Source organism: Cercospora kikuchii (assembly GCF_019650295.1).
Source record: "Cercospora kikuchii DNA, contig_00007, whole genome shotgun sequence".
Taxonomy (NCBI): Eukaryota; Fungi; Ascomycota; class Dothideomycetes; order Mycosphaerellales; family Mycosphaerellaceae; genus Cercospora; species Cercospora kikuchii.
Window position 1 is genome coordinate 324,570 of NW_025408588.1, and position 14,003 is coordinate 338,572.

General features: G+C 56.6%; 4 protein-coding genes across 4 annotated transcripts; 2 read left to right on the forward strand and 2 right to left on the reverse strand.

The window, feature by feature from the left end:
* Positions 1 to 248: 248 nt before the first annotated feature.
* On the reverse strand, positions 249 to 6,527 carry CKM354_001024000 (uncharacterized protein; the record flags this gene model as incomplete). Its single annotated transcript, XM_044805692.1, has 1 exon — positions 249 to 6,527. The coding sequence occupies one exon, from the start codon at positions 6,525 to 6,527 to the stop codon at positions 249 to 251; it is 6,279 nt and encodes a 2,092-aa protein (XP_044661627.1).
* Positions 6,528 to 7,953: 1,426 nt separating this feature from the next.
* Positions 7,954 to 9,185, forward strand: CKM354_001024100 (deoxyhypusine synthase; the record flags this gene model as incomplete). Its single annotated transcript, XM_044805693.1, has 3 exons — positions 7,954 to 8,181; positions 8,266 to 9,045; positions 9,102 to 9,185. 3 exons carry the CDS (start codon positions 7,954 to 7,956, stop codon positions 9,183 to 9,185), a joined length of 1,092 nt encoding a protein of 363 aa, XP_044661628.1.
* Positions 9,186 to 9,964: 779 nt separating this feature from the next.
* On the forward strand, positions 9,965 to 12,631 carry CKM354_001024200 (uncharacterized protein; the record flags this gene model as incomplete). Its single annotated transcript, XM_044805694.1, has 1 exon — positions 9,965 to 12,631. The coding sequence occupies one exon, from the start codon at positions 9,965 to 9,967 to the stop codon at positions 12,629 to 12,631; it is 2,667 nt and encodes an 888-aa protein (XP_044661629.1).
* A 203-nt stretch (positions 12,632 to 12,834) lies between these two features.
* On the reverse strand, positions 12,835 to 13,689 carry CKM354_001024300 (uncharacterized protein; the record flags this gene model as incomplete). The annotated part of the gene is made up of 1 exon (XM_044805695.1): positions 12,835 to 13,689. The coding sequence occupies one exon, from the start codon at positions 13,687 to 13,689 to the stop codon at positions 12,835 to 12,837; it is 855 nt and encodes a 284-aa protein (XP_044661630.1).
* Positions 13,690 to 14,003: the final 314 nt, after the last annotated feature.

Genomic DNA, 14,003 nt, shown 5'->3' on the forward strand with positions numbered 1-14,003 from the left:
CCACCTCCACCACCACCACCACTGCTCTCTACCACCTATCTACTCATATTCATATTTCATGCGATAATTTCAGGCTCCTTTCTAAACGTGCTTTGTCTATGCCATACCACAAGACCAAAAAGAACCAAGCCAGAGGGGGTATTCAATGACATAAGCAGAAAACTTCAAACGTTCATCAGACACAAAGTTGAACGCATCTCACAATTGTCTGTATTCGTACACGCGCCCAAGGGGAAGAAAAGTTCCCTCTATCGTCTACCTGGCGGAGGTCCCGGTGGCGGAAATCCATATGCGCCACCGTTTTGCGGCGTCTGTCTTCTAAACAACGGCTGCCGTTCGTCGACCAACGGAGGTCGTTGTCCATATCGATCCACAGGAGGTCCGGGCGGAGGAGCATCTCGTTCTCGACCAAAAGGCGGAGGAGGACCCTGGTCGCCGGCTCGTCTGCGTTCATGCTCGAGTTGCTCTCGATGCCGTTCTTGCATGGCAACTTCTGCGTCCCGCGCTGCCATGTCACGAAGGCTCATGCCGCCGAGAGACTGCCGTCCGCTGCTAAAAGGGTTGCCTCCATAACCTTGCATGTGCTGGTGATGCATCGGTTGTCTCTGCGAATATGCTTCCCGTTGTCGAAGTTCATGTTGCTCTGCCTCGGCCTGCCGATGGTACGCCTCACGCTCCCGCTCTCGCTGTATGGCATTGGCTCTTTCTTGATCCGCGACAACACGAGATTGGTATACTACCCGTTCCTCCTCCCGTCGTGCTTCTTCGCGCGCAAGGTAGCTTTGACCTCCGTGAAAGCGCTCCAATATGGAGCCGCCTTGGGAAATCGAGTTGTTGTGAGAATGATGAGCACGATTCGTGGACTGTGGCGGAGCTTGAGAGAATGGCTGGATCGATTCTGGTCGACCGTACTGAAGCGAGCTCAGTGGAGCTGGCGTAACACTAGACCCACCGACGTGCACTGATCGTGCAGATTCCCTCGGGGCGCCAGTCTGCGTCAACGAAGGTGTCCTTGAGTGACCAAGCATGCTTGGTGGCGGCGAGGGATTCGCGCGAGCAGGTGGGTTGAGACCCGAGAACATTGTACGGTGATTCGAAAAAGGGTAGCCGGATCGCGAATCCCTGAGATCACGATCCAACGGCGCGGGCGCAGGCGGGCTTGGCTGAGAAGCATGAGACATGCGCGGCTGCCACTCGTGCTTCGGAGCTTGCGGCAATGTTGACGTCGTTCCGTTCGAAGGTTCTTGCTTGAGGGTGGCAGGAGATGGACCAGGCGTAGAGACAGACTGTCCGAAAGGCCCTCGTTGGAACTGGGAATGCGGTGCATTTGGCTGCCCGAACGTCTCTCTCCTGGTTGGCGGCATGTTCGTCATGGGTTGTGGAGTAGGTGCTGAACTGTACGGTGGAGCCGGCGAAGCGACTCGCGTTGTCCCTGCAGAAGGTAGGCTATCCCTCTTAATAGCTGGTTTGGTCTCTTCTGGTTCGGAGTTGAGGATCGACATCAGGTTTGACTTCTTAGGCGGCTCAGGTGCTGGTGTCGGTGCAGGCGCGGGAGTAGGCACATTTGAGGGCATCGGAGGTTGCTGGAACGGTGTGCCTGTGGATCCGGATCCAGGACGCGGCGTTTCATGCTTTGTAGGTGAAGGATTGTATGGCCCTCGCCCTAATGCAGACATTGCAGACATCCCGAATTGCGGACCAGAACCCGCTGATGGGTTGGGATTGACGAGAGCTGGTCGAGAAGACAGACCAGGAAACCCGCTCCGTGCAGGTGTGCCGACGCGCTCCTCGAAATCTCGCCTGCGCTCTTGCGCCGGCATGGCGGTGGAGCTCTGTGGAAGATTCATGTTCACCGGGGAGCCATGTGTGTGTGGTATGCTTTGGTGCGGACGTTGCTGCTGATGTTCCATGCGCGCTTCGTGCTCGTTGTGCGCCTGCATACGCAACGCCCGACTTTGTTCAGCATGTAGATTCTGCTCCATAGACTGCAGGAATTCAGGCGGTGGCGCATTGGACAGTGTGCGTGTGAGCTGTGGAGGAGGTGGTTGGCTGCGTGGTGGCGGCGGTCCAGCGTCTTGGCCGACTCGAAACATGGACGTTGGCTGCATGTTCGGTCGAGGTTCGGCTCGAGTCTCTGCTAGCAAACCAAACCGAGGACCCAGCGGATGCTGAAGTCCACCACGGTTCATCGGCATATTGGGTGGCATTGTCGATGCTGGAGTGGCGACCGGAAGCATGGGACTCGGCACCACGCGCTGTGCTTGGATGGGGGTTCCGTGCGCAGAGCCTGTGTAACGTGGTTTGGTCTGGAGCTGCGGTGGCGACGCTTGGTGTGCAATTGGCGGCCTCGGTCCTCCTGGAGGCTCTTCCACATCCATTGCATCTGTCTGCGGGGCAAGTGCACGCGGGGTGCTCGTTTGTGGATTGTCGTACTTCCTTTTGGTAATGGGGGTCGGTGTCGGCGGAGGACCCATATCCTCTCCTCGGGCTCTACGTTGGTCTGCATGTTCCGCCTGCTCAGCAAGATCGGCACGTCCGCCATCGACTTGACGCTGGAAGTGGTTCTTGATCATTGTTTGAGTCTTTGTCCCCATGTGATTTGCGATAGCGGCGAAATCGGTTCCGAAGTGGGCAATGTACTTGGCAAAATCAGTCTGCTCTGGTACGGACCAGTAACTAGACGCGCTCTGTTTCGCAGGCTGAACAGGAAGCCGGCCAGATTCCACATCTTCCATCAGCATGTGCGGGTGCATGGGTTCCTGCGCAAACATCGGGTGCGCCTCGTGCTGCATCATGGTGCGGGGAGCGCCCTGAAAGTTAGCTAGCAAGCCAGCCTCCTCGAGGCTTGGTCCATTGAGTCTTGCAAACTCATCCTTTGGTTGCGGAGGGGGCGGTTTGTGAGGTGACATGCCTGGGGCTGCCGCCGCCAGTGGCGCGAGTTGAGTTTTGCCCTTTCTGCCAGGTTTGCCTTCCCCAGTGCGACGCTGCTTCTTGGCGGGCTTTTCTTCCCCATTGGCATCCTTGTTTGAACCAGTCCCAGGCTTTTTGGCAGGCGATGGTCCAACAAGAGTGCCCTTGGCTTCGATCTCGCGTTCGCCAAAAGTGGTGGGTGCTGCTGCGCGTTTTGGTCTCCCAGTAGTGGTGTCGGTGGCCTGAGCTACATCTTCGCCGCGATTCAGATCAGCCATGAGCGCGGAGCCGCGAGATGGCCGGGAGGCTTTACCACCCCTGCCTCTGCGACCGCCCTTGAACTTCTTCGTCCTATTGTCTCTGAATCGCCCATCCCACTTGTTGGCATAGTAGTGATGGATGCAGTCTTTGTAGGTTCGACCTTCGAGGAGTGAAGCGATCTCGCCCCATTTCTTGGGAGTATCCTTGAAGGCTGCGATGAACACCTCTTGTTCGTGCTCAGTGAACGTGTCCGGAGGTGGCTCGTAGGAGAAGACACGCAGCAGTTTGGCAGGATCACGAAGCCTGTTGGTGTTGACAAGGGCATCCCGATCCAGAATTTCTTGAGTCTCCTGATCTGGAAGCTTCGCTTCTTTCTCCATGTCGGCCTGGACCTTCTTTGCTTCTCGATCCTGTCTTTCTTGCTCAATTCGAGCAGTCTCTTCAGATTCTCGAATAACACGCTCAATCTCGTACTCGCTGCTATTCTTGTGTAAGCGGCGTCCTTCGAGAATCGGATTGATCAATGGCATTAGAGGGGCCTCAGGCACTGGTCCAGGCTCAGTCGATAGCTGTCGTTCAAGCTTCTCTTGTTGTTCCTTGACCCTGTCTAACTCTTCGCATTGCTCTCGCCACTGCAGGTAGACTTCGGCGAAATCGTCCTCTGCATCTTGCTCAATGTCCCTTTCGACTTGGAAATCCTCGTGAAGCACGGCCTCCACCTCGGCTTCTTCGTCCTCGATCTCTTGCACGGTCTCCTGGAACATATCAGAGTCTTGCAGGGGCAGAACTTCCTCGGACTTGATCAGATATGGTAGAGACACGGGCTCAGGACTTCGCCGGCGGGGCAAATGGGCCATGTCCGCTTCATCTTCAGCATCCCGAATGGCAACATCGAGATCTTGTCCTGCACGCGGCGTTGCAACTTCCGGTCCCTCGTCACTGCCAGAGGAGAGTGTAGCGGCAGGCACATCGCCCCTCGCATCGTCCTCCTCTACGTCCATCGGGTCCCCGCGTTGCTCGTTAAGTCGTGCAAGATCACGTGCAGAGAGTCGTGCCAATCTAGCAATTGACTCCAGTGGCGACGTCGCACGGAATTGGGGAGCGCTGAGGTCGTGAAGCTTTGCGCGCAACTCACGCTCTCTTCTGGCATGCTTAGCCTCAAGGAGAGTTGCGTCTTCATCCTCGTCAAGCTCATCATCTTCTTCATCGCTGCTGTCAATGATATTCTCTTCAGAACGGGGAAGGGTTCCACCGAAGAATGAAGCGCGCGTGGTGGCTTGGCTGTGGCTTAGTGAAGATTTACGCTTAGCAGGCTCACGGTCGATATCCATTCGATCTTCCGTTTTGACCGCAAAGTTGTTGTCATGCTCTGATGCCGCTTTTGTTTGCCCGTCTTGTGACTCGTGTCTCACATCTGCGGGGACCTGCCCATCCACATTCAAAGCTTGTTCCTGCCTCTCTTTCTCATCTCCATTGAAATCACGTTTGGCTGGCACGGAGGGATACGGAGACGGACCTGCTGGAGGAGGGCGACGCCATTGATTCCACTGAAGTTGGCTTCTCGGACCAGATGGCGCGAATGGAGGCCGTTCTGGCGGGCGTGGAACCGCAGTGGCGGGAGCTGGGCCCACACGCGGCATAGAAGGCGGACCCGCCCGAGCGGCTTTGGGAGCGGTCGGAACAGTTGACGCGGCCACTTTCGGTGATACGCTGAACGACTGCCTGCGTGGACCGGAGGGTGCGGTCGGTGGCGGTGTGCCAGAACGAGCAGATGCCGTGGATTGAAAAGCCCCTATATCCGACCGAGGGGAAGTAAATGGCGGCCGTGGAGATACCTTTGGCCCTGTTGGTGCAGAGATGTCAAAGCGTGGAGCTTGCGGAGGGTTGGGAGATATAGGCTGTGCCAAATGTGGCAGTGCATGCCTCGTTGCACCTGGTGAGGGAGGCATTGAGGAAGGAGGATGAGTCTGGTGTGCTTCAGTCCGGCTCGAACCAGGCATGTTGTCCAGCGACCTGACACCATGCAACCTATTGCTCGGAGGTATGACAGCATCGAGCTCAAGTGCACGAGGAGCGCGGGGCGCTGTAGGGGGCGGACTGGCATGATGAGCCTTGGGTGCGAGGGGAGCAGCTTTGGGCGCGGTGGGCGCATTGCTGGGGGGAGCTGGCCGGTCGTCTACGGGCTGCTGTGTGACTTCAGGAGTATGCGTGTAGTCCTGTCCTGCAGGTCGTGACTCTGTCGATGGCTTGGATAGCTGGGGCGGCTGATTGCTTGCAGAGGTAGGCGCAATAGAGAAGCTAAAAGCTGGCACCGGGGGCGCTTGAGTCGGTGGGCTTGACCCTCGAGAGCCATACCTCTGCGCAGCAGCGTCAGCACGTCCGTTGAGATATGCCGGCTCCGGGGGTAGATCTCGCCGCTGCGTAGCAGTTGTCAGAGGAGCTGCTGATGGACGCCGTAAGCCAGTGTCACCTCCAGAGCTCTCAATGATGGCCAACCGCTCGGGATTGATGGGCGGTGCGGCAGTTGCTGAATAGGTAGCGTTGGCACTCGGCGTGTTGTCGCTGGGAGGCCGACTGTCCAGCCGAGCGGGCGGAAGCTCTCGTCTTGAACGTTCGAGATCTATTCGATCTCGTTCTCTTTCCCTCTCCACCCAGTCTGGCCGCCTTTCGTCCTCTCTACGCTCAAATCGTCGCTCATCTCTCCGCTCTGGATCCCTACCATCTCGAGACAAATCACGGCCAAACCGCGGAGGTGGACTTCGTTCTCTCCGCGCTGGAAACAAATCTCCTCCACGGTCGTCCAGAGCTCGCCGTCCCCCTCGTGTCGCGCCTCGGAAGTCGAAATCGCCTCGTCCGCGGCCACGGAACCCGGATCCGCCTCGGTAGGAAGACCCTGCGAAGGGAACGCTGTCAGAATAATTAGAACCGGCTGACGGAGGCCCATCTCGCGACACTCTTCGTGCACTGCGAATGTCGATATCTCGTGGAGGCAATTCTCTTTGTTCGGGGAATTTTCTTGGCGGCGAGCGCTCGCGTGGCGGGGGCGAACGATCCCGCCGATCAGGATAGTCGCGCTCGCGGAACGGTCTGGCACCGCTCCCTAGAGGCGGCGCATCTCGCAGTGAAGGGCGGGAGGCATTTGCAGAGGTCTGCACAGCAGGCGGTGGTCCTCGCGAAGGGCCATCGAATTGTGACCTGGGTCCGCGCGGCGCGTCGGAACCATTTCGCAGTGGATTGACGCCTGCATGTCGGGCATCGAACACGTTAGCACTGGAGCCTCTTCGGTCGCCAAAGCGCGGTGGTGAGCGTGATCGGTCTGCTGGGCCTCTGTAATTCGAGCCTCCTCTGTAAGACATCCAGAAGGAATTGTACGTAGCCCAGCTGCGTGGCTGAACTTGGATCTTGGCGCGACTACCCGTGGCTCATGGGCGGCGAGAACAGTGGGTCAGCGGAGGTCAAAGTTGACTCCAGCTATTCGCACTGCCTCTGAAGCTGATGACAGCGCTGCATAAACGCGTCGCGCCAATGGGTGTTCCTCGTGGTGTCGTCGATGTGTGTGTGTGTGTGAGGCGTTTGGGATGCAGCTCAATCTAGAAGTGCAGGTGCAAGCGCTCGGGCGAGTCAAGCCACAAAAGCGGGTAGCGTAGCGGATCGCTGGCCCCGGCTCGAACTCTTCTGCAGGCGTGTGCCCAGGTGGAGAAAAACGGCCAGCTGATGCGAAGGCGAGGAAGAGGCAGCCCTGGGACTGCAACGGCCAGAGGAGTCCGCTGGGCACCGCAAGTGAGGTGAATGTGCGCTGGCACGAGCGTGCACGAGATGCACGCGTCCCGTGGGCTTTTGGCGCCGAAAGAGGCCGTTTTGCTCCTGTCAAACAGGCGGCGGTCTCCCAAGACTCGCGGTCCAAGATCTGGCTGGCGGGTGCCAAACAAATCACGAAACTCGGGCGAGGTGCTGAATGCAGTGCCGTCGACGTGCTGAGCAGCGGCTTGGCGTGTCCCGAGTCCAATGGAGCAGTAATGCGAAAGTGATGCGTCGTTGTCCTTGGGCAGGTTGATGATACTCTGGAGAGACCAGCACAAGCCTCTTTGCGGATCGCGGCTAGAGCTTACCGAGAAAGGGTCGCGACTTCTTTGCCGAGTGTTTCAAATCGGGGTGCATCACCAACAGTCTGCACAGGTGGGTGTTGCAGGGCACAGGGACGGCATGTTGCGGGCGTGATGCGCGGTGCGACGCTCCTGATTATCGTGACATCTCGTGGTCGTTGGACACGAAACAAAGCGAGCGAGCGCGCCAGAAGCCCCCGACCGACGCTGCGCAGCTGTCCTGCAGCAGGAGTGGCTCCCGACCAGTCCACTGCTGACTGCCCGAAGCCTGGCGCATCGGTGGCCTGCAAGGATGGCAACTCTAAAAAGCCTGTGCAATGTCGTAATCAAGCATCTGTCCCCTGGCACACCACGAGTCCCATTTCGCAGCTGGGACGCCGACTAGCGCTGTCTTGGACGGCGTGTGTGGTGTGCACGAGAATTGCTGCCACCGCTGTGTCGAACATTTCTCCGTGGCAGCGCTGAGGGTCGCGGGATAGAGTGCGGCGATCGAACGGCTGCAGACACGCAAGGGCGCTGTCTCTGTCTTGCAACGACACGTGCCCTCAGCCCGGTACCTCGATGTCTGGGCCGATTCGACGTACGTGGGACGCACGAGTGGGGCGAGCTAGTATTAGGCTTTTTGACAGCAATCTCGAAATAAATTCCAGTCCGCACGACCACAACAAGAACAATTCTCATGGCTTCCCACAGCGAGCCCGAACAGCACGATGCTCCTGCGGGCGCTGCCAATGCAGTGCTCAAGCCGTCGGATCCAGTGCCGGCAGGCGCAGTGCCCGTCAAAGGGCTAGATTTTGATGCATTTGCGGATCGCAATGTCACAGTCGCCGAGCTGGTGGAAAATCTGGCCAATGTGGGGTTCCAAGCGACATCGATAGGACAGGCCGTCGATATAGTCAATGGCATGGTATGTAGACCGCTACACTCCTCTTGTTGTGCTTGCCGCTCTTTCTCCTCCTTCCTGTCCTCACCGTATTGACCCCTGTTGTAGCGGACCTGGCGCGACGCAGAGACCGGAGAAAAAACCACCATCTTCCTGGGATACACCTCGAACTTAATCTCATCAGGCCTGCGCGAGACGCTAAGATGGCTCGTACAACACAAGCACGTCTCCGCCATCGTGACGACGGCCGGTGGCGTTGAGGAAGACTTCATCAAATGTCTTGGGAATACATATCTCGGGTCGTTCGATCAGCCTGGGGCAGCGCTGCGTGCCAAAGGCATGAACCGCATCGGAAACCTGCTCGTTCCAAATGACAACTATTGCCACTTTGAGGACTGGGTCATGCCAATTCTCAACAAAATGCTCGAGGAGCAGGAAGAATCGAGGACTTCAGAACAACCATTGAGCTGGACACCCAGCAAAGTCATTGCTCGCCTCGGGAAGGAAATCAACGACGAAAGCTCGGTATACTACTGGGCGTGGAAGAACGACATTCCAGTCTTTTGTCCGGCACTCACAGATGGGAGCCTTGGTGACATGCTTTACTTTCACACCTTCAAGTCGTCGCCGCAGCAGCTCCGGATCGACATTGTGGAAGATATTCGGAAAATCAACACTCTCGCAGTACGCGCGAAGCGGACCGGCATGATCATTCTTGGCGGAGGCGTTGTGAAGCACCACATTGCCAATGCGAACCTGATGCGCAACGGCGCGGAAAGCGCAGTCTACATCAATACCGGCCAGGAGTTTGATGGTTCAGATGCCGGAGCTAGGCCCGACGAGGCCATCAGCTGGGGCAAGATCAAAGCCGATGCAGCGAGTGTCAAGGTAGTCGATTTCGCCTGACTCGTGCAGAGTACTGAGACGTGCTAACATTATTGCAGGTGTATGCCGAAGCTACCATCGCCTTCCCTCTCATCGTGGCCGCAACCTTTGCGAAAGTCGAGAAGAACGGCAGCGCGCCATGAAAATCAACCAGTGAGGGATCTCAAGTGGCAGCGCCGAAGCGCGCTTGTGCAAGGCACCTTTTTGACACTCCAGGCCGACGTGCATAAGCGCGACTGCGCGATTGACGTGGTCAAGTCGCGGACATGGGGCCGCCCATAGGAGTCATCGCATCCACGTTGCATGACGCGGCTGCATTACACTTTAGGTATGTATGAATGTACGCGGTGAGCGGTGCAGGAGGCTGTCGGTATTGTGCCACTGCCGACTGTCTTGTTTGCCAGCACTCGAAGCGTCGTCAGTAAAACAGGTTGCAAAGTGCTAAATGAGATAAGGTTTCGCCGCCCCACTGCACTAGCGCCTCGGACCCTTCATGCAGCTGCTCTAGCGACTTGATAGCACTTCTGCCTATACAGCATCTGCAAAGTGAAGGCTGACGACAAGGCTGTGGAAGTGACAGGCAGGAGCAGCGACTCCCAGACCACTCGCTAAACGGGATCGGTTTCAGGCACACCTTCGCGCAGCGAGACCTCGTGCAAGAACGGTTGCCCACTGCCGACGGACAGCTCGCATGTGACAATCGCAAGAGCTACGGCCACAATAGAGACAGCCGCCCTATTGTGCGCGCAGTGAATTATTCAACCCCAGCCACCGCGCGGACACATCTATTACTCTCTCTTTCGACCAGACCATCAACCTTCCACCAAGCCACTTCCACCATCTCGCTCAAACCTCACGACCGAGCAACTCGAACCAGCAAACACACTCCCGCCTCACTGCGACTCCGGCCTGCGCCCTCACCATGGACGGCCACGGCCCAGGTCCCGTTGACGCCCCTCGCCCACTCGCTGCACGCCGCTCACCGCCTCCTCTGCCTCACCTCGCGACCATGAACGCCAACGACTGGACCTTTCCGCCCGAACTCGCAACGCCAGTCTTCCCACCTCCCGCCGTCGCTCCACCCAACGTCGAGGTCGCTCCAGCAGGCCCTCCTGCGGCCCCGAATGGTGAACGAGAGGATCTAGGAGAGACAGATCATTCGGACAGCGAGGATGACGATGACGAGAACGACAACGTTGATGGCGATCACGCTGGGGCCGACGATGGTGCTAGTGACACCTCGACTGGCAGGCGGTGGTACCCGTTGCAAGAAGACGCATCCGAGAACAGAGAGCCTTGCGAAGACGAGCTCAAGTACATCGAGTCGAGAGATGAGCACAGCGCGCTTGATGAGCGGTACTGGCATGAAGATACATTCACCGACATTAGCGACCCAGAGATCAATGAGGTCGAGCGGGGCATCCTTGACTGGGAGATACCTGTCTTCAATGGCACGAAACAGAAGCCGGTACCTGCCGATGTGATGCGGTCACCTGTCGTCCGCATCGGCGGCTACGACTGGCAGATCAAGTTTTACCCGCACGGCGTCCGTCGATCAGACTATCCATCCGTGTATCTGGAGTGCATAACCATGCAGTCACCGGATTTTGAAGAGACAGAAGACTTCGAACGACCACCACTACCGTTCCTGGACTGTGTGCCGAAGATCAAAAAGCGCCGCTCAGTGGCCGCTCAGATGTCCGTGGTGCTCTACAATCCTTCTGAGCCTCGCGTGTACAATTTCCGCACCGAAGCACACCAGTTTCACAAGAAGTCAGCCGACATTGGATGGAAGTACTTCACCACATATCCGCGCTCGCACATCGCCCTCCGTCACCATGGCATGCGCAAGCCTCTGCTCACCGACGACAAACTGGCGTTCAGAGTCTACATTCGAGTCATGAACGATCCAACCGGCTGTCTATGGGACAACAGCCAGCTGAATGCCGATGATATCACTCAGGTTACGGGCTTGCGACCCTTCACCAAGTCTCATCCGTATGTGTCGGCAACGCTCCCTTTGCTGCACTTCTCGCCCTTTCGCCAGTTCGTGAAAGACCTTCGCATGCCTAGCGCCTTCCGCAACTACTTCCAGACTCTTCTGTTCAAGATGTTCACGAGACGGCGATCTCCCCACTTCGGGAGGACCGGCACTCACTTGGTGGCCGATGCCATGGAGGTACTGTACCGCCTGAGGGAAGTTCTGCATCGAGATTGTGCAGATGACCCAAAGACAGCACTCAAGTTTAATGAACTTGTGGGCGAGTTCCATCCAGAGCGCAACAATGCATGTGGTTCCAACCGACTTAACACAAAGACACATCCTTCGATACAGGAGGCTATCAATAAGCATCCGAAACTAATCGCCACGCCGCAGCTGTTGACACTTGAACTCACAAGACAAGAGCATGACAAGGAGACCCGCAAGTGGAAGAAGATCACCAATCGTGTTGAGGTACCTGACGAATTGGAAGTTTCCGGGCGACAGTATACACTGTTCGGCTTTGTCACTCACTGCGGACACTTGCAGTCATGTAGATTCAATGCTTACGTGCGTCCTCACGGCAAGGGACAAGGCTGGTACGCCTATCACGACGGACGCGTTACGAGATTGACCGAGAAGCAAGCGCGAGAGAAGCACTCCGGCATCGAAGCTCCATCTGATCAGGAGCGAGCACCTGACGATGGCTATGATAGCCCATACGATGAGTTTCACAGTCCGGATGGCGAGGTCACCTACGCAGTAATGTATGCTCGCTGCGATGTCTCTTTGCAGCCGACCGAGGTGCAGATTGAAAGCTGGCTGCCTGAAGAGCTTCAAGATGCATATGCACTAGATCTCGCCGATCCTCCTAACTCAGCCATCCACGAGTGGCCTGACCACCGAATCCCAGCACCACCTATTGCGGATCCACACATTGTCGCAGAAGCAGGGGAGGCGGGTGTACGCCTGGCCGCACTGACTGAACGCATCAACGCCACCATCGAGGCTGCGACACCTGAGCCACCTACAATTGTGGATGGGGACGGCGACATTGTCATGCGCAACACCGAAGCGGAATCTGATTACGAGGTACCAGACAACATCGAAGTCACTGGCAAAGGCATTCGCGATTGGCTTGGGCGTCCATTTTACGAAGGCGAATGGAACAAAGTCTACTACCACGGCACTGGTCACTTGATCAATCTCAACGGCGATGAATACATTGGTGAATTCCGCGACAACGAAATGCACGGCTGGGGCAAGATTATTCTTGCTTCTACCGGAGATACCTATGAAGGCACTTGGGAGCACGACAAGATGCATGGCAAAGGCAAGCTGATCGAGCGTGCCACTGGCAATGTGTTTGAAGGCTCTTTCCGCGAGGGCAGAAAGCATGGAGAGTTCGTGCTTCGCGGTACAGTCACCGATGAGGACAAGAGCACGTGCCAGATCTGCTACGACAACCCCATCAGCACGGCGTTCTACGACTGCGGGCACGTCGTGGCTTGTCGTGAGTGTGCGGCTCAGGTGGACTCTTGCCCTATGTGTCGCAAGAGAGTCGTCGCGAGGCTGCAATTGTACGGCGTGACGGTCACTGCTTCTTGATCACGAGGTGAATGGCAGCATGGCGGAAGAAGACGATGCGTGTCTTGTTTGCTTGAGTACTTGTCTGCAATCGTTCTAGCAGTTGCATGAGAAGATGGAAATGAGATTAGCGAAGGCGTTTTCATTCGTTGTCACTTGTGTAGACGATACCCTCCTCTATTAGAATTGAACGAAATCTCATGAAGCAGTCAGCATCACATGCTTCAACCTTCTGCTTTCCTCCCAACAGCACATCCCGCCACCATCGGAATTCTCACCCTTCCATTCCCCTCCCCACTCCCAAACTTCTCCCTCGCAACCTTCGCCATCTCCCTCCTCACAACCTGCACATCCCCTTTCCACCCCTTCTGCATCGTCACAAAAGCCGGATTCTTCGAATCAATAAAATAATCCGCAAATTCCTCTCCACTCTCACACTCAAACCACAATTCCTTTTCCTCAGACTTCACATCCACAAGCCCTGCCTCCCGATACGCATCTTCAAGACTCTCAAGATTCTTCATAACATGTCCAAAAGGATTCGAGGCCGAAGGCGGATTATATTCTGAATCAAGATTACTGCATGCGAGATCCCAGGGTTCGTGCATGCTGCTTTTTGTCCAGATTGCGGTTCCGAGGAGGCCGGTTTGGGGGACGAGGACGCGGGTCATTTCTTTTAGGGCGGTTTTGGGGCTTTCGCCGGGGAGGAATTGGATGAGGAACGTACTGAAGGCGTGGGTAAAGGAGTTGGCTTTGAGGCCTTGGGAGATGTGGTCTTGGGAGGAGTCGAGGATTTGGGTTGTGGTGTTGGGGAGGTTTTGGGATTGGAGAAGGGAGAGCATGGAGGGGGCGAAGTCGGTGGCGTGGATGTGGATGTTGGGGTAGGTGGTTGAGAGGAGTTTGGTGAAGACGCCGGTTCCGGCGCCGGCGTCGAGGATGTAGGCTGTTTGGGGATCTGGAGGAGGGAAGTGTGAGGCGAGAAGGGAGAGGAGGACTTCGCCGCCTTGACCCGTGAGATGGGCGACTTTTGATGAATATGCTTGAGCTGTAGCAGACCAGCCTTCTTGTTTGTCCGCCATGTTGAGTAGGGTTGGAAATGCAATGGGCGGGCAGAAATATTGTGATGCGAAGTGTTGGATATGACTGTGAGAGTAGGCAGATGTCAATGTGCACCGCTTACTGGAGTAAGTTGATATAGCTCTTGCAGGAGTGAAGGATCACTGATCAGCACATAGAGCTGGAGCTTGAGGTCATTATCATTGATGCACCACGATATACCGATGCTATATGGCGCAGCGAACCATTCTTCAGGAGCCGGCCCAAAATGGTAAAAGCAGGAGTAGGCAAAAGGCGAAGAATCACATGTCGGCGTAATTTTGCGGCGAGATGAGAA